This window comes from Ahaetulla prasina, chromosome 2 (assembly GCF_028640845.1).
Source record: "Ahaetulla prasina isolate Xishuangbanna chromosome 2, ASM2864084v1, whole genome shotgun sequence".
Taxonomy (NCBI): Eukaryota; Metazoa; Chordata; class Lepidosauria; order Squamata; family Colubridae; genus Ahaetulla; species Ahaetulla prasina.
Genome location: NC_080540.1, coordinates 22,291,374 through 22,312,179, shown reverse-complemented (window position 1 = coordinate 22,312,179; position 20,806 = coordinate 22,291,374). Strand labels below are relative to the sequence as shown.

Genomic DNA, 20,806 nt, shown 5'->3' with positions numbered 1-20,806 from the left:
TCGGTTGCCAGCTCCTCAGGCTGCTGGCGGACCACAACAGTTCTCTGTTAACTGCTCTGCAGTTGTAGGCAGCAGCTATGCCAGACTTAACTCTGGGCAGGTGAGCTAAAGAAGTAGAGAGATTTTGTGAAGCATTGTTCTTACCTGAAAGCAGAGACAAGGAAACACCTGCGAGATTGGTAAACTCACATTCTCCGATCCAGTCTAGGTTAGGGGGAGATAGAAAACTGTGAGTAAATCAGGGTCTGCATCTTCACAGATGTTTTCAGGATATTAGGATTCCTAATTTGTTTGTTTTTATTTTATTTATTCCATTATAAGCCACCATCTCGACTAAAATGATATTTTATTTATTTATTTCAAATACATATATAGCCACCCATCCTATATTCCATAATTCTGGGCAGCTCACACCAACAATGATTAAAAACATAAAAGAAAGAATAAAAGCTAGTATCCAAGGAACATCTTCTAGCAGCCCCCCAAAAATACACCCAACTATATAAATATCGCAATCACCGAGTCCAGCCTCACTTTATCTCACTGATCACAGAAAAGAAAGTGCAGGACCTATTTCACAGACAAAAGCCAGGAAAAGCTCCAGGCCCAGACAAGATAACTCCTTCTTGCTTAAAAGTCTGTGCTGACCAATTGGCCCCCATCTTCACCCATATTTTCAATAAATCACTAGAGATGTGCTATGTTCCTTCTTGCTTCAAACGCTCTACCATCATCCCAGTGCCGAAGAAGCCCACCATCAAGGAACTGAATGACTACAGACCAGTTGCTCTAACATCTGTAGTCATGAAAACCTTTGAAAGGCTAGTGCTTTCCTACCTGAAAACCATCACGAATCCGCTCTTAGACCCCTTGCAATTTGCATACCGAGCAAATAGATCAACAGATGATGCTGTTAATATGGCTCTGCACTACATCCTACAACATCTTGAGTCTCCAAAGACCTATGCAAGGGTCCTTTTTGTAGACTTTAGTTCAGCATTCAATACCATCATTCCAGACATTCTTCTAACTAAGCTAAACCAGCTACAGGTACCGGAACAGACTTGTAAGTGGATCACAAGCTTCCTAACAAACAGGAAGCAGCAGGTGAAGCTAAGCAAGATCACATCAAATACCTGTACAATTAGCACAGGGGCCCCCCAAGGCTGTGTGCTCTCCCCACTTCTCTCTGTATACCAATGACTGCATCTCCAATGATCCATCTGTTAAGCTACTGAAGTTCGCAGATGACACAACAGTGATTGGTCTCATTCGAGACAATGACGAATCCGCATATAGACGAGAGGTCGAACGACTAGCCTTGTGGTGCAACCAAAACAATCTGGAACTGAACACACTCAAAACCGTAGAAATGGTGGTAGACTTTAGGAAAAACCCTTCCATACTTCCACCTCTCACAATACTTGACAACACAGTATCAACAGTAGAAACCTTCAAATTTCTGGGTTCTATCATATCGCAAGATCTCAAATGGACAGCTAACATCAAAACATCATTAAAAAGGACAACAAAGAATGTTCTTTCTGCGCCAACTCAGTAAGCTCAAACTGCCCAAGGAGCTGCTGATCCAATTCTACAGAGGAATTATTGAGTCTGTCATTTGCACCTCTATAACTGTCTGGTTCGGTTCTGCAACCCAACAAGAAAAACACAGACTTCAGAGGATAATTAGAACTGCAGAAAAAATAATTGCTACCAACCTGCCTTCCATTGAGGACCTGTATACTGCACGAATCAAGAAGAGGGCCGTGAAAATATTTGCAGATCCCTCGCATCCTGGACATAAACTGTTTCAACTCCTACCCTCAAAACGACACTATAGAGCACTGCACACCAGAACAACTAGACACAAGAACAGTTTTTCCCCGAAGGCCATCACTCTGCTAAACAAATAATTCCATCAACACTGTCAGACTATTTACTGAATCTGCACTACTATTAATCTTTCATAGTTCCCATCACCAATCTCTTTCCACTTATGACTGTATGACTATAACTTGTTGCTGGAATGGGTAGACAATGATGCTAAGATAATAATGGGACTATTTTGCTAAAGATAGGCTTGATGTTTTGTTTTTTTTAAAAAAACTATCCCTATGGCAGATTTATAATTTCATTGGAGCATTTACACGACAGTGAATCCTGGCGTGATCAGGAAGAGTCGCAAATGATATCCTTGCAGGCCTGATTCCATCTGGGGACTATAGCTTGTCCCTCCCTCATTTAAGATAATCCAGGAGATAATCCTTCTAGTTTTCTGCTGATTAGAGGTAAAAACATTCATTCTACAGTTCTCATCAGAGAATTTCCTGCCCCTTCTTTTGAGTCCCCTGGCACCACTCCAAGGCCATGCATTTCTACCTAAGAAACCAACCCTCCACAGGAACTCAATCTTTCCATCTCTAGAAACAGTTCTGAGGAATGTTGCAGGTGAAAAAATGGGCTAAAATACCCTAACTGTAACGCTGCCTTAATCTTGTTCTTGTTGTGACCCAGGACCAAGTAGGTAGCAGTAAACTCAAGTCAGTTTAAAAACAAACAAACTTTATTAGAACAGCTGAGAATTAACTCATTCTCAGCGTAGTCCAAACTAAATCAAAGCAAATTCTTCCCAACACAATTCCTCAGTCTTATCACCAACCTTGGTCTTAAATAGGCAAACTGCCAAAGGCTTTTCTTGGCAAAAGTTCAAAAGCAAAAGACGCCAAAAAGAAATAAATGCAGCAAGACAATGCTATCAACGTTGTTTTCTGGCAAATAGCCCAAACACCGTTGCTGGTCTTTTAAGCCTTATGGGAGGGGCCAATCATCTCTTGGCCCTACTCCCGAGTCGTCCTCTTTGCTTTAGCTGCTGTTGCCTTCTGGCAGCTCTTCTCATGCGTGCATTAGGAACAGGTGTCTCCTGTTCCTCTGTCTCACTACTGTCAGCCTCTGGACTTTGGAGGCTCTGAAGTCTGCACATCGCTCTCTGATGGTACCTCTGCCTCTGATGCAGAGCCCTCATCCGGGCCTTCCCCAGCCTCTAGGACTGGCCCACGTTCTTCCTCAGCCTCATCGCTATCTGGCTCGGTTGCCAGCTCCTCAGGCTGCTGGCGGACCACAACAGTTCTCTGTTAACTGCTCTGCAGTTGTAGGCAGCAGCTATGCCAGACTTAACTCTGGGCAGGTGAGCTAAAGAAGTAGAGAGATTTTGTGAAGCATTGTTCTTACCTGAAAGCAGAGACAAGGAAACACCTGCGAGATTGGTAAACTCACATTCTCCGATCCAGTCTAGGTTAGGGGGAGATAGAAAACTGTGAGTAAATCAGGGTCTGCATCTTCACAGATGTTTTCAGGATATTAGGATTCCTAATTTGTTTGTTTTTATTTTATTTATTCCATTATAAGCCACCATCTCGACTAAAATGATATTTTATTTATTTATTTCAAATACATATATAGCCACCCATCCTATATTCCATAATTCTGGGCAGCTCACACCAACAGTGATTAAAAACATAAAAGAAAGAATAAAAGCTAGTATCCAAGGAACATCTTTTAGCAGCCCCCCAGAAACACACCCAACTATATAAATATCGCAATCACCGAGTCCAGCCTCACTTTATCTCACTGCTCACAGAAAAGAAAGTGCAGGACCTATTTCACAGACAAAAGCCAGGAAAAGCTCCAGGCCCAGACAAGATAACTCCTTCTTGCTTAAAAGTCTGTGCTGACCAATTGGCCCCATCTTCACCCATATTTTCAATAAATCACTAGAGATGTGCTATGTTCCTTCTTGCTTCAAACGCTCTACCATCATCCCAGTGCCGAAGAAGCCCACCATCAAGGAACTGAATGACTACAGACCAGTTGCTCTAACATCTGTAGTCATGAAAACCTTTGAAAGGCTAGTGCTTTCCTACCTGAAAACCATCACGAATCCGCTCTTAGACCCCTTGCAATTTGCATACCGAGCAAATAGATCAACAGATGATGCTGTTAATATGGCTCTGCACTACATCCTACAACATCTTGAGTCTCCAAAGACCTATGCAAGGGTCCTTTTTGTAGACTTTAGTTCAGCATTCAATACCATCATTCCAGACATTCTTCTAACTAAGCTAAACCAGCTACAGGTACCGGAACAGACTTGTAAGTGGATCACAAGCTTCCTAACAAACAGGAAGCAGCAGGTGAAGCTAAGCAAGATCACATCAAATACCTGTACAATTAGCACAGGAGCCCCCCAAGGCTGTGTGCTCTCCCCACTTCTCTCTGTATACCAATGTCTGCATCTCCAATGATCCATCTGTTAAGCTACTGAAGTTCGCAGATGACACAACAGTGATTGGTCTCATTCGAGACAATGACGAATCCGCATATAGACGAGAGGTCGAACAACTAGCCTTGTGGTGCAACCAAAACAATCTGGAACTGAACACACTCAAAACCGTAGAAATGGTGGTAGACTTTAGGAAAAACCCTTCCATACTTCCACCTCTCACAATACTTGACAACACAGTATCAACAGTAGAAACCTTCAAATTTCTGGGTTCTATCATATCGCAAGATCTCAAATGGACAGCTAACATCAAAAACATCATTAAAAAGGACAACAAAGAATGTTCTTTCTGCGCCAACTCAGTAAACTCAAACTGCCCAAGGAGCTGCTGATCCAATTCTACAGAGGAATTATTGAGTCTGTCATTTGCACCTCTATAACTGTCTGGTTCGGTTCTGCAACCCAACAAGAAAACACAGACTTCAGAGGATAATTAGAACTGCAGAAAAAATAATTGCTACCAACCTGCCTTCCATTGAGGACCTGTATACTGCACGAATCAAGAAGAGGGCCGTGAAAATATTTGCAGATCCCTCGCATCCTGGACATAAACTGTTTCAACTCCTACCCTCAAAACGACACTATAGAGCACTGCACACCAGAACAACTAGACACAAGAACAGTTTTTCCCCGAAGGCCATCACTCTGCTAAACAAATAATTCCCTCAACACTGTCAGACTATTTACTGAATCTGCACTACTATTAATCTTCTCATAGTTCCCATCACCAATCTCTTTCCACTTATGACTGTATGACTATAACTTGTTGCTGGCAATCCTTATGATTTATATTGATATATTGATCATCAATTGTGTTGTAAATGTTGTACCTTGATGAACGTATCTTTTCTTTTATGTACACTGAGAGCATATGCACCAAGACAAATTCCTTGTGTGTCCAATCACACTTGGCCAATAAATTCTAAATTCTATTCTATTCTATTCTATTCTATTCTATTCTATTCTATTCTATTATCCTAACATCTAGTCTAGAGGGAAAAGCCACTTTTTAAGGCTTTAAAGGAAAGCTGAGCGAATGAAGGCATGTGTGTGTGTGTGTGTGTGTGTGTGTGTGGATAATGTTGCAGGATCCATGTTGATGGTGGGGTATTACCATTAAATCATTGGTGGTTCTTTCCTTGTGGTGCAACCAAAACAATCTGGAACTGAACACACTCAAAACCGTAGAAATGGTGGTAGACTTTAGGAAAAACCCTTCCATACTTCCACCTCTCACAATACTTGACAACACAGTATCAACAGTAGAAACCTTCAAATTTCTGGGTTCTATCATATCGCAAGATCTCAAATGGACAGCTAACATCAAAACATCATTAAAAAGGACAACAAAGAATGTTCTTTCTGCGCCAACTCAGTAAGCTCAAACTGCCCAAGGAGCTGCTGATCCAATTCTACAGAGGAATTATTGAGTCTGTCATTTGCACCTCTATAACTGTCTGGTTCGGTTCTGCAACCCAACAAGAAAAACACAGACTTCAGAGGATAATTAGAACTGCAGAAAAATAATTGCTACCAACCGCCTTCCATTGAGGACCTGTATACTGCACGAATCAAGAAGAGGGCCGTGAAAATATTTGCAGATCCCTCGCATCCTGGACATAAACTGTTTCAACTCCTACCCTCAAAACGACACTATAGAGCACTGCACACCAGAACAACTAGACACAAGAACAGTTTTTCCCGAAGGCCATCACTCTGCTAAACAAATAATTCCCTTAACACTGTCAGACTATTTACTGAATCTGCACTACTATTAATCGTTTCATAGTTCCCATCACCAATCTCTTTCCACTTATGACTGTATGACTATAACTTGTTGCTGGCAATCCTTATGATTTATATTGATATATTGATCATCAATTGTGTTGTAAATGTTGTACCTTGATGAACGTATCTTTTCTTTTATGTACACTGAGAGCATATGCACCAAGACAAATTCCTTGTGTGTCCAATCACACTTGGCCAATAAATTCTAAATTCTATTCTATTCTATTCTATTCTATTCTATTCTATTCTATTCTATTATCCTAACATCTAGTCTAGAGGGAAAAGCCACTTTTTAAGGCTTTAAAGGAAAGCTGAGCGAATGAAGGCATGTGTGTGTGTGTGTGTGCATGCGTGTGTGAGGATAATGTTGCAGGATCCAATCCGGGTAAGCCACCAGGACCAGAAGTTTAGTCTTCCAAGCTTTCGGACTCATGCTGGAGCCCATCCTCAGGAAATCTTTCTCTCCAAAATGTGTGCACTGGGCTGATTATATGCATTCTATGTGGTGCCTGGTTTTGTGTGGTTTTTAGTTCTTAATTGATATGTTGATGGTGGGCTATTACCACTAAATCATTGGTGGTTCTTTCCTTGTGTTGCTGGGCCCTTGGCTCCTAAGCAGTAGTGGGATTCAAGTAATTTAACAATCGGTTCTCTGCCCTAATGATTTCTTCCAATAACCAGTTTGCCAAACTGCTCAGAAAGTTAACAACCGGTTCTCCTGAAGTGGTGCGAACTGGCTGAATCCCACCACTGCTCCTAAGTACTTGTACTAAGTACTAAGCTGGTGGTAAATCAGCACCCCTGTTGACTGACAAGAGGCCAGTTTCCCAGGCTTCAATCAATTCCTGGGCTATTTTTGTCACTGCTCGGCCAACAAACATAATAACTGTGAAATTGAATGTATGTCCTTGTTCATTGCATTGTGATGCTAGTAATGAGTTCGGGTGAGTGGCTGCTGATTTCAAGGAGCAGGATGTTCCACAGGACAGAGGCTACTATGGACAAGAACCTTCTTCACAGTTGTGGCTGAATGACAACAATTAAGAGAAAGGCCCTGGAGCATGCCATCCTATTTGATCTGATGGAGTGGGCAGGGAGAAGCAGTCCACAGATAGCTGTTACAATAAAAGTAGTCCTGGTTTCTTAGTCTGGTCTACCTTATAGGGCTGATGCTTGCTTTTTCTTTAGGCTGAAATAACAACCACTTCTGATTTCCACCTAAGAAGCAACATCTTGTTATCCTTAATAACAACAATGGGAAATCTCTTGATTTTAGTCATTCTTTCCTTGAGTTGGGAATAAATTAACCCTGGAGATCTGATTCCCCGAAGCTCCATATCATCTTCATCTGGAAGCGGGGGAAACAATATGCAAGTAGTCTTCATTTAACAACAACTTGTTCAGTGACAATTCAAAGTTTCAATTCAGTGGTGAAATGCAGCTGTTTCTATTTGCCTCGGGTGAATTGGTAGCGCTGGCGGCGGGAAGCTCTGCCCTCCCACCCGGACGTCATCACGTCCCATGCACAGAGGTGTCACACAAGAACAAAGTGAGCGTGTGTGTGCGCACACTCCCATTTCGAACCGGTAGCAAAGGTAAGTGGATTTCACCCAGGGGTGAAATGTAAAATTTGTTACTACTGGTTCTGTGGGTGTGGCTTGGTGGGGGTGAGGGTAATGTGACTGGGTGGGCGTGGTCAACTTTTTTTTTTTTACTTTTAAAAGCATTTTTTCTACAACCTCTTTGGCCAAAGAGGTTGTAAAAAAATGCTTTTAAAAGCCTCTGCTGATCAGGCGACTCAGCTGGGATCGCCAGAGGAGTCTTTTAAAAGCATTTTTTTACAGCCTCTTCGGCCGAAGAGGTTGTAGAAAAAAATGCTTTTAAAGTGTTCTGACGATCCCAGCTGAGTTGCCTGATCACCAGAATCCTTTAAAAGCATTTTTTCTACAACCTCTTCAGCCAAAGAGGTTGAGAAAAAATGCTTTTAAAAGATTCAGATGATCCCAGCTGAGCTGCGGGATCATCGGAGACTTTTTTTTTTTACTTTTAAAATAATTTTTTCGGCCAAAGAAAAAATGCTTTTAAAAGTAAAAAAAAAAAAACCTTGATGATCACGCGGCTCAGCTGGGCATGGGGTGGGGGCAGGGATTTTTGCTACTGGTTCTCCGAACCACCCGCTGCCATCGCTACCGGATCGGGCTATCCGGTCCGAACCGGAAGCATTTCACCACTGATTTCACCTCTGTTTCAAAGGCACTGAACGAGTGGTACTTTTGACTGCCAGTGATCACAGTGTCTCTGCAGTTGCGTGATCACAATCTTGTTCACACCTATGACCGTTGCTATGTTTCATGGTCACATGATCAGCATTGGTGACCTTTCCCTGCCGACTTCCTGCAAGCAAAGTCAATGGGGGAGCCAGCAGAGAAGGTTGCAAGTTGTTCTGATAGTCACTTGTCAGGTCTGCATTCTTCAGCTTCTTCATTCTGCTGGCATCCTGCCATAAAGTGCAGGGGGAGGGGGGAAGGAATTTGGGGAAGTAAAGTTCGGGCATGAGCATGGGAAGACAAACAGAGGCGGGGAGATATGCTGACAAGAACCAGAAGTGCCAAACTGGAATGAGCCAGCTGCCAAGGACACACGGCCTAGGAACAGAATGTGAAACTACACCAAGAGTCGCCAAGCATCAAAGCAGTTTCCAAAACTTCAAACTGGCATATTATTGGGCACTGATGGATTGATCAAGGGGGGAGGACCAGAGAAAGGGGAAAGGGGTAACCTTTACAAGGGAATACTCGCATCTAGCTTTACTTTCGCTGTAATTATTTAACTTTAGTTTTAAAAAAAAACCCCTATCACTTCAACCAGGTGGAGTTGAGAGTCTTTCTTTCTTAAATGTCTAAGTTGGGGCAGGTCTGACACTCTTCCCCCCACCTAGCAGCAGTCACTCCCGATCTCACTCAGTGTCTCCCAGCCAATTGTGCACCTTCTCCCACCAAAAGCAGCCCCTTACTTGCCTGCCAGCCTGTTTGCTATTCTCCTGGGACTCACTTAAAGGCCTGTGATCCTCACTTAACAATAGTAATGGGAGTGCCAGGATTGCTGTTGCTAAGTGACAAGGTCATGTGGCACCATGTTATGATCGCATTGTGTAGCAATAGAAATTCTGGTTCCAATTGCTGTTGTTAGGCAAGGACTACCCTGATCCTGACAGGAAGGTCCAAGGCTTGACAAACATTGGGGAAAACCTTCACTTACCAGCAGGAGTGAAATGCTCCCGGTTCGGACTGGTTCGGCCGATCCGGTAGCGATGGCGGTGCATGGTATGGAGAACCGGTAGTGGTGGCAATGTGAGGCTCCGCCCACCTGCCCAGACATCATTACTTCCTGGTTTTAACCCGGAAGTAACCTGTTTTTGAGCCTCTGCGCATGCGCAGAAGGTTTTATGCATACGCAGAGGGTCCAAGTGCACCTGGGATGCACGTGCGCAGAGCACGCCCTTCCGACCCACTATGGAAGGTAAGTAGATTTCATCCCTGCTTACCAGCAACCTAGGAGTCTCCTGATCTAGACCTTTAAATCCATCCGTCCGGTTCAGATACCGCCACAGTTGGAAATGCTGTCCCTTAGGGATGTTTTCCACATGTAGAATTGCCGACTGCAGCCCCACAGAAATGGATAGACTTGGCACTGTAAGACAAAATTTGTTATTAACATTCCACAGCATTGAGGGCTCAGAGCAATTGCCCAGCGCTGCATGATCTAAGTGGGGCTTTTCTTTCCCGGGAGATCAAAAAGCATCTAAACTTCCTACATGGCTGTATGTACCCCTGTTATCTTTTTTTTTTTTTTACTACTTCAATCATTTCGTTTTTTTTATGCAGGCAACTATCTCATCTCTGAAGCCTTTTGAGTATGAGGCAAGACCAGCAGTATGGCATCTACAGACAGGACTGTGTCCAAGACAAGACCCACAAATGAAATTTGTTTTAAAAAAAAACAGTAAATGGCCCAATATGATGAAATTGATTAATCTCATTAAGTTTGAAACAAGAAAAACCATCTTTAAAAAAAAATCACCCAGCTGGCTGGATGGCACCTTGGGCACCTCTCTCAGCTAAACTCACCTCACAAGGCTGTAGTCGGGGGGCAGGACTATTAGGCATGTTCGTTGCTTTGAGTTATTTATCAAAATATTAAAGGTGGAATATAAATAAATAAATAAACACAGGTAGGTAGTCCTCGATTTATGACCACAATTCAGCCCAAAATTTCCATTACCAAGCTGGAGAGTAACTGAATGTTGTCCCATTTTATGATCTTTCTTGCTACGGTTGTTAAATGAATCTGCTTTCCTCATTGACTTTGCTTACCTTTAAAGCGCTCCATGGCTTAGGACCCGGGTACTTACGAGACCACCTGCTGTTACCGTATGCCTCCCATCGACCCGTACGCTCTCACAGAGAGGGCCTTCTCAGTGTCGTGTCCCACTCAGTCAGGCATGGAGCCAGGACTTGGGCCGGGAGGCATACATTCCTCAGTGTTCGGGAGCAGGTAAGAAGGCCCCGGCTGCTCTGAGGGCGGGCAAGACACAACACTCAGGGTGCCGTCCGCCAAACAATGTCGGCTGACGGCCCCCAGGAGTAGGGCCTTCTCTGTGGGAGCACCGACGCTCTGGAACGAACTCCCCCCTGGCTTACGTCAGGTGCCTGATCTTCGGACCTTCCGTCATGAGCTAAAAACATACTTATTCACTCAAGCAGGACTGGCATAAATAGTTGATTTTAAATTGGGGTTTTAGAGATTTTAAATATGTGTAAATTTTTTTAAATTATCGGCCATTTATTAATAGTTTCTTTTAATTTCTTTTAATTGTATATACTCTGTATTTTATTTCGGCTGTACACCGCCCTGAGTCCTTCGGGAGAAGGGCGGTATAAAAATCTAATAAAATAAAATAAATAAATAAATAAATCAGAAGTTCACGAAAGGGGATCGCATGATCCCAGGATACTGTATCTGTCATAAATACATGCCGGTTGTCAAATGTCCAAATTTTGATCATGTGACCATGGGGATCTGACAGAAGTATTAAAAAACAGCCATAAGTCACTTTTTCCAGTGATGTTTCAACTTCGAATGGTCATTCGTTCCTAAATACCAAGTTTCATGTGAATTTTGCAGAGCTGCTCGTAATCCGAACTAACTGCATTCTGTAGCTCAGAATTACATATTATACATACCATCACCTGTGCAAATTTTATTTAATATTTCAAATATTCCTCGGGCACAGAAAGTCAAAGTTCACCCTACAGTAATAAGAATATGAAATTTGGTATTTAAGAATGAATGTCAGGGCCTAGATGTGCAGCCTTGCACAATAATCTGACCCTATCCTAAAAGAAAAACTGAATTAGGAAAAGCTTCTAGCATGTGTCATAACTGTAATAATCATACATCAGAAGGAATGCGAATGAAATACTTAGTAGTTTGAGTCACACAACACAGTCATAATAGGGCTGAATGTGCTGCGTCGATGCAGTTGTTCTAGCTTGTAAATTGTGGCTTATGGTTTAAACTGTGATTTGAAACCTTGTTCGTGCCTGGAAGTTCTGGCTATGGGGTTTGAGTCAAGGAAACCTGTGGTTCATTTATGCTATAAAAACGAATTCTTGGAGTTGCTTGAATCCCTGCTGATGCGTACACGGAGGGGAAAGTATTGATAGAGAAGTCGGTGCATTGCAGCATACCTTGACACAGGTGAATGGCATCTGTGGCTTTGGGCCAGGTGCAGTCTATGAACAGAACACAGCAGAGACATCCAATGGGTGGGGAGGTTCAGACTGATTTTATCAAATGGATTTATTGCTCCATTTCTTATTTCTGGAGAACTCACCTGGTCCATGGTGCATGACTTGTAACACACCTGCAGAATGATAGCGAGGCCACATGAAGACTGTGAGGTGCAGCTCCCCACTGAGAGCTACTGGGAAGCAGTTGTATTGCAGAGACCCCTAGAAAGGAAGAGGAAAAAAATCAAAGAGCTTTTCTCATCCAGACTGAATTGAATTGAATAACCTTTATTGTCATTTTCCTGTATACTGTACACGATGGCACACATTAAAATGAAATTCTGATCTACCGCTCTCGAAAATAAGAAAACCACCCACCAATGTCCCTGTCCCAAAGGTAATAATAATAACAAAAATAATAATATAATGGCAGCAGCAACCAAAAATGCCAAATTATACAAAAATGATACTAAGACATAAATACATAGCTGCATACATACATATTAATCACAGTCCATCTTCAACACATAGCGGAAAAAAGAATCTTGAGAATTGACAAGATTGATACTACATGGTACAAAACTGTTACAGAATCTAGTTTTCGGCTTCAAATACCATATTATTATATGTTAGGACTATGGTTCCCAATGTCTAGAGCCAGCATAAGTGGGAAAATGTTATACAGAATGCAACACAACAACCAGAACACATCTTCTTCAGAACCAACACTCAGATAAGCAGGGATTAGCACCAGACAAAAATCAAGCAGAAAACAATACCACAATCAATACAACATAATACTAAAGAGAAAACCAACCAACAAGGGCAGGGAAAACTATAAACAGGGAGCATCCTATACCTTATAATACTGACAATACTACCATGTTTTCCCCAAAATAAGACCCGGTCTTATATTAATTTTTGCTCCAAAAGATGCATTATGGCTTATTTTTCAGTTAGGTCTTATTTTAGAAGAAATACAGTACTAAATGCCTCCATCTGCTGACGATCTTTACTGGGGCTTATTTTTTGGTGGAGGGCTTATATTACAAACATCCTGAAAAATCATGCTAGGGCTTATTTTCCAGTTGGGTCTTATTTTCGGGAAAACAGGGTATCTAATTAGGTAATGAAACATCTGCAAGAAAACAACCAAGCTCCATATAGTTCAGGGGTCTCCAATCTTTCAGGCCTGAACTTTTAAAAATATAAATAGTATTTAGTGCAATATAAAAAAATGCAATTAATTTTTCTGCAGACCACCAAAATTTTCTCACGGATCACCAGTGGTCTATGGCCCACCGGTTGGTGACCGCTGCTATAGTTCAATCCTGAGCTACAGATATTCTCTTCTGTTGAAACATGAGCATGTAAGATAATTGGAAAGACTGCCTGGATAAATTAGGTGAGACGAATACAATTCATGGTCCATTTATTAAGGGTTACGGTTCTTAAAATAGCAGCTCTCTGTAATTCTCTTCTGCCTGGATGCCAGTCAAAGGTACTTGTATTACCGAAGGCATCCCCCAGGCATATCAAGGTGGTGGCCACAACAGTGTGATCAAAACTTTGCCCTTTTTTATATGTATGACACACATCCCTCTGCATGTGTGATGCACAAAAAAAGGGGGCTCAATCACACTCTTTGATCCATCGTGACATTTGATCCCACCTTGAAAATACCCCTGGGCAGTGGTGAAATCCAATTTTTTTTACTACCAGTTCTGTGGGTGTGGCTTAGTGGGCGTGGCAGGGGAAGGATACTGCAAAATTCCCATTCCCTCCCCACTCCTTGGGGGAAGGATATTGCAAAATCTCCATTCCCACCCCCCTCAGGGGCAAAGCCAGAGGTAGTATTTGCCGGTTCTCCGAACTGCTCAAAATTTCCGCTACCGGTTTTCTAGAACCTGTCAGAACCTGCTGGATTTAATCCCTGCCCTTGGGGCAGTGCGGATATTTTGCAACCACACCTTGTAAAGTTTAGCAACATGAAAAACCACAGGATTTTTTTAAAAAAAAATTCAAAATCTAAATTCCAAAAGCCCTAAAGACTTTTGGGAAGTCTGAATAAGCAACAATTGGTGACCTTTTGAGAGGCTGGAAGTTATGCAGTAAAAATGAGATGCCTTCAGTGGGGATTTCTTTATTTCTCCAGGAAATGGGATGTATACAGAGAAATCATTACATTGGGGCCAAGGAGACCCAATTTCAAATCTCCATCCAGCCACGAAGCTGCACAGATGCCACTGGAAGGTAAAATAAGGAAAGGAAAAGACTCTGTGCCTAGATATATATACTTTGCGTTAAACCTAAATATAGTCTGCTTCAGGGGTGGGTTCCAAATCCTGTCGATACTGGTTTGCTCATTCGTGCGTGTGTGCTCGCGCATGTGGAACTTCTGCACATGCGCAGAAGCATCCGGGCAGGTGGGTGGAGCCTCCCACCACTGCCGTTACCGATTCGCCTGATCTGGTGCGAATTGGTAGCAACCCACCACTGGTTTGCTTATAGTTTAGTGTTGTGTGAAAACAGCCACCACAGTTTGGAAACCATGCCGTATATGTCAGCTGATTTTTTTTATTTATTTATTTATTTATTTATTTATTTATTTATTTATTTATTTATTTATTTATTGTTCAAATTTTTATACCGCCCTTCTCTGAAGACTCAGGGCGGTGTACAGCATAGATAAAACACATATACAATTTTTTTTAAATACAATATATAATTAAAAATCTAATTCCATGAGCTGAATATTTAAAATACGTAGATAAAATTATAGAATAGAATAACCCCACTAAAAACCCCCACTAAAAACCCTCAATAAAAATTTATCATTAGGCCAGCCCTGCTTGATGAAAGAAGAAAGTCTTAAGCTTGCGCTTAAAGGTCCGAAGATCAGGGAGTAGGCGTAGCCCCACAGGTAGTAATTTATATTTCTATCCCATCTTTGTTACTTTATGAGTAATCCAAGGTGGCAAACGTATCCAACACACCTTCCACCTATTGTTCCCTCAACAACAACCCTGTGAGGTGGCTTGGCTGAGAGAGAGGGACTAGCCCAGTGGTGGATTTCAAATTTTTTTACTACCGGTTCTGTGGATGTGGCTTGGTGGGCATGGCAGGGGAAGGATACAGTAAAATCTCCATTCCCATCCCACGGGGGTGGGTGGGGGAAGGTTACTGCAAAATCCCCATTTCCTCCCAATCAGCTGGGACTTGGGAAGCAGAGAATAGATGGGGGCGGGGCCAGTCAGAATTTTTACTACCGGTTCTCCGAACTACTCAAAATTTGTGCTACCGGTTCTCCAGAACTGGTCAGAACCTGCTGAAACCCACCTCTGGACTAGCCCAAAATCACCCAAGCTGTTTTTCACGAATACGGTGGGACTTAAACTCCTGGTTTCTAGGCCAGCCTCTTAACCATTTAACCATTGTGTGAACCCAGCTGATTGTAGTTTATTTGGTAAATCTCAGCCTAATGTATTGCAAGAATGCCAGCCTTCATTCTTTGGAAGACAGGTAAGATTTCTATGTAAATAAATAAATCATAACTTAATACTTGCTAAGAGAAATGCAAACAAGGATATGTGATTACCAGCATGCCTTGCTTGTCAGCTTTCCAAATAGATCAGATAGCCTGTTAGTCTGGACAAGGCCAGCCTTTTTACCCTACCTAATTCAGTTTGTGTACATTATAATAAACAAATAAAGCACAAAACAAAGTACACAGAATAAGCACACGTTTATATTAGTATAGTCATGGAATCCATTTTTTAAGGGACAAAGGACTCCATGACAACATTGGTAGGTTATTATTGGTTGGGAGCTCCACCTGGGGTCAAAAAAACACATGCTGGCTGGGGAATTCTGGGAATTGCCAAGGCTGAAAAACATGACTCTGGAGCAGGGGTCTCCAACCTTGACAACTTTAAGACTTGTGGACTTCAACTCCCACAAGTCCCTTAAGACTTGTGGACTTCAACTTGTGGACTTCAACTCCCAGAGTTGAAGTCCACAAGTCTTAAAGTTGCCAAGGTTGGAGACTCCTGCTCTGGAGGCTCAACTTTCTCAACTTTGGAATTCACTGGGTGACAGTAGACTGATTGTTTCTCTTCACCCCACCTACTTTGCAGGATAAAATGAAGGGAGACCCCCATGTGCACCATTGTTCTTTGTTTTGGAGAGCTCAGATGAAATGACTGACAATGCACAACCTGCTTCAGGAATACTGGATGAACCATTGCCTCAGGAACTGCAAACACCCGAGGCAGAGTCATCAGGTAATCAACAGAAACAGCCACTGTGTCTGAAGATGAGGAGCCTGACCTGCCACCTCCACCCAGAGCAACAACTTGTCGTGTGGAGAAGAGAGCAGAGCGAAGGTGCTCCACAAAGGCTTCTTGAGAGAAAGGAGTTGTGTTCTCCTGTAATGGTGACACTGGCACTGATGTGGTAGAATCTCCAGCTAGACTGTAGGGAAGAGTTAAGAGGAGCTCAAGATTGGGATCACTGCATTGCAGGAAGCAGCACACGCCTGACCTCCCTCCCCCCCATCCTTGAAGCCTTAGCTTGCTGTTTCCAGGGAAATGAGGTCAGTCAGGTGACATTCATGTAAACATAGTTGACTAGCAACAAACTAGTGTTGAGACTCTTCACAAGTGGTTCTGGTTGCTCTCACTTATCTGGTTGGTGTACTTTGCAAAATAGCAAAACCCAAGTCTCTCGGTTGGCAACAACCCTCTGCTAATCCAGACAGTTATAGCAATAGCCCTTAGACTTATATACTGCTTCACAGAACTTTACAGCCCTCTCTGAGTGGCTTCCAGGGTCAGCTTATTGCCCCCAACAATCTGAGTCCTCATTTTACCGATCTCAAAAAGGATGGAAGGCTGAGTCAACCCTGAGCCGGTGAGAATTGAACTGCTGGCAGTTGGCAGAATTAGCCTACAATACTGCATTCTAACCAGAGCACCTACATGACTCTGAGTTTCTGTGTGTCTTGAATGTCGACTTTGAATCCCACAACTTTTTTTTTGGTTCTGACAAACTTTCTGTGATGCTTTGACCCTTGGGCCTCTCCATTGACTACTCCTTTGCCTTCTACTTCAGACTTGGAAACTTTGGGATTCGATTAAGAAGAGCTTCCTTGACTTTAGGAAATTATCTCCAATGTATGTGTGTGTCTATGGTGCTAACAACATTCCTGCCATTTGGACAGTTGTAGTAAATTAGCCAACAGTAAAGTTTGCATTACTTGTCTGCTATGTTTCTGTTTGTTTGGCCTAGGACAAGACACCCTTCCAGAGAAGGGCTGGGAATCAGTATAATAATAAATAACTAGATCAGTGGATGATGAATGTATGGCATGCCTGTCAAAAGAGACACACCATGATGTTTTGGGTGACATGCCAAATTCACCAACTCCCAACAACAATTATTCTTGAAAGCCAGACTCCAAAAATGAATTTGCTTCACTCATATATATATATATATATATATATATATATATATATATATATATATATACATACATATATATATATATATATATATATATGTAACTATTTGACGTTCCTTTATCCCAGGGTCTCAACCTTGGCAACTTGAAGACTTGTGGACTTCAACTCCCAGAACTCCTCAGCCAGCTTTGGGAGTTGAAGTCCACAAGTCTTAAAGTTGTCAAGGTTGGAGACCCCTGCTTTATACAATATATGGCACCATACCACCCCATGGCTTAGGGCCTGGGTACTTACGGGACCGCCTGCTGTTACCGCATGCCTCTCACTGACCTGTACGCTCTCACAGAGAGGGACTTCTCAGGGTGCCGTCCGCCAAGCAATGTCGGCTGGCGGCCCCCAGGGGAAGGTCCTTCTCTGTGGGGGCTCCCACACTCTGGAACAAGCTTCCCCCGGGTTTACGCCAAATACCTGACCTTCGGACCTTCCGCCGCAAACTGAAGACACATCTTTTCATTCGCGCGGGCCTGGCTTAAATTTTATCGATTTTAAATTTTCTATTATTAATTTTAATGGGGTTTTAGTTTTATATATTTTAAAGTTTTTAGGCCAATTATAAAATAAGTTTTTTAATTTGTATTTTAAATTGTATATTATATTGTCTGTTTTTTACTTTTGGCTGTACACCGCCCTGAGTCCTTCGGGAGAAGGGCGGTATAAAAATCGAATTAAATAAATAAATAAATAAATAAATAAATTTTTTTAATTTACATTTATATCCCGCCCTTCTCCGATTTGGCAATTTATGCCATTCATGACTGGACTGCATTTTTTCAAAGAATAAATAAACATGTAAATAATTGTTTGTCTTTTGTGGTGGGAGGCGAAAAGGACACACCAGCAGAGTCAAGTTAGGACTTTCTGAACTTTTGACACACCTAGCCCCAAAGGCTCACCATCGCTGAACTAGATCTTCCTACCTCTAGGAGAGAGGATGCCTCTAGGAATCTGTGGGTCTTACCAAGGAATTATTTTGACTTTCCCAATCGTAGGGAAGCCAAACCTCCACTTCAACACAACGAGAAGAAGAATATGTCTTGGCCATGAGCAAAATATGTGTTCGTGGGATTTCTGGAGACAGAAAGAGAGCAGGATCAAAAGCAAAATAAGGACAGTTTTCATCAGATAACAAGGAGCTCCAGTCAAGAAGGCCCTACTCACTCTTAGGGTGTCCCTTGGGCTGCTCTCTGTTCTTGTTGGCTCCTCCATCTTGTTTTGCACCCAACGCAGGTGGCTCTAGAAAGAAACAAAAGGAATGAGGCCTTGCTTATTGGAATGCATCTATTTTGCCAAAGATAACAGGTGAAGCAATATGGTGAAACCACAGACTTAACTGTTCTTGGGTGCAACAGTCCAAATGTTTAGAGCAGTTTTGTGTAATGAGTTATCATACAGATGTTACAAATCAAAGTTTGCAAAGACAATCTTTCAAATTCAATGGATATTGGTGAATAAAAGATCCCAACTGGTATATTAATTATTATTATTTTTTTGCATATTACATAGGGCTAAAAGAATGCAAAATGCAGAACAAAGGATTTATAGTCAGCTAGCAATTATTTCCTTTTCCTTTTTGAAAGACACTAAATGCCTGTCAACCTGTGGCTGGTTGTGGTTTGAGGTGGCTGTTGATTTTTTGGGGTGGGAAATTGAAATAAGGAAGAGATCTAATGGCAGAGAGACTTAGCAAGTTGGGCAAGGATGAGATTAGCTGCCTTGACAGCAAGAGGAAAACTCTTTAATGCTTTGTGAAGTCTAAGGACTACACTTAAGAAGTCTTCACTGATCCAGTTTCTATCAGCTGGGTTGCACTACATTGTCCATCATTCAGTGGGGGATTCAGCCAGTTCACACCACTTTGGGAGAACTGGTTGTTAACTTTCTGAGCAGTTTGGTGAACTGGTTGTTGGAAGAAATCATTAGGGCAGAGAATCGGTTGTTAAATTATTTGAATCCCACCACTGCCATTGTTGCTTTTCAACAAAGTCAAATTGGAGAAGGCTGCTATGGAGGGTATAAGAAATAAAGAGATGCCTCTTACCAACTCAGATCATTGGCCTGTAACATCCTTTCTTAACTCAATGTCCTTCCAACCTCCAGAACCTCCATCCAATACAGGCTTGGAGTGGGCTACTTGGTCTTCATGTCTTCATGTACTTTGGCCCTGATGAGCAAAGTGCTCCCTTTCACCACTCGGTGCCGAAAAGTGATTTAGGAGCTCAAGACTCCCCCTCCATCTCTTTTTCTCACCCGCAATGGTGTAAAGTATCTTGGGCCAAAAAAACCCCACCATTATATCAACATGAGCCGCAGTGGCTCAGTGGTTAGAGTGCAGTATTGCAGGCTAATTCCGCAGACTTCCAGCAGTTCGATTCTCACCAGCTCAAGGTTGTTTCAGCCTTCCATCTTTCTGAGGTGGGTAAAACGAGGACCCAAATTATTAAGGGCAATAGCCTGACTCTGTAAACCGCTTAGAGAGGTCTGTAAAGCACTGTAAAGTGGTATATGTCTTAAGTGTTCTTGCTATCACCTAGGCAGCTTTGTAGCATCTTTTCCAGTTACAGGTAATCCTCAACTCACAACATTTCATTTAGTGACCAGTCAAAGTTATAACAGCACTGGAAAAAGTTACTTATGATTGTTTTTCACCCTTATGACCATTACAGCTTCCCCATGGTCATGTGATCAGAATTCAGATGCTTGGAAACTGACTTGTATGTATGACAGTTGCAGTGTCCCGGGGTCACGTGTTCACCTATTTCGAACCCCCGCCTCCAATGAGCAAAGTCAATGGGGAAGCCAGATTCACTTAATAACCTTAACAACTGTGGTGATTCACTTAACAACTTAACAATTGTGGTGATTCACTTAACAACTTTGGCAAGAAAGGTCACAAAACTCACTTAACAACTGTCTCGCTTTGCAACAAAATTTTGGGCTCAATTGCAGTTGTAAATTGAGGACTATCTGTATGCAGTTTTATTAAAAAGATTATTTTGCCTGATTCTAAGATACCATAGACTCTCCTCTTGCAACATTTAGGGTGCTTATGGGATGACGGTGAATTTTGGTGACTAGAAGTCTTCCCTACTCCTAGTCCAATTAATGATCATTATGCTGTCACCTAGTTTAGGTAATGAAACATCTGCAAGAGAAACCACCAAGCTCAGAGAGCACCAAGAACCCCTCATTTCAACCCTGAGCTAAAAATATTCTCCTCTATCGAAATCATTATACCATGAGAGGGAGAGGACTTTTTCCTGTTGGTATCTGCCATCTAATTTTTAGATTAAAATCTATTAATCGTCTGCATCGTAACAATGACATTGATTGGAGGTTGGGCAGTTTGTCAAAGATGAAGGCAG

The 20,806-nt window shown here is 42.2% G+C and overlaps 1 protein-coding gene across 1 annotated transcript in view; it reads right to left on the bottom strand.

Moving 5' to 3' along the window:
* Positions 1 to 20,806, bottom strand: part of IL17RC (interleukin 17 receptor C) — a 49,395-nt gene that overhangs the window by 20,125 nt on the left and 8,464 nt on the right. Inside the window, exons 4-9 of the mRNA XM_058169255.1 lie at positions 18,603 to 18,677; positions 18,403 to 18,512; positions 12,027 to 12,144; positions 11,881 to 11,925; positions 9,675 to 9,820; positions 3,232 to 3,291 (exon numbers count right to left, since the gene is read on the bottom strand). Of these exons, the coding sequence (XP_058025238.1) occupies positions 3,232 to 3,291; positions 9,675 to 9,820; positions 11,881 to 11,925; positions 12,027 to 12,144; positions 18,403 to 18,512; positions 18,603 to 18,677 (554 nt within the window). The remainder of the gene's footprint in view (positions 1 to 3,231; positions 3,292 to 9,674; positions 9,821 to 11,880; positions 11,926 to 12,026; positions 12,145 to 18,402; positions 18,513 to 18,602; positions 18,678 to 20,806) is intronic.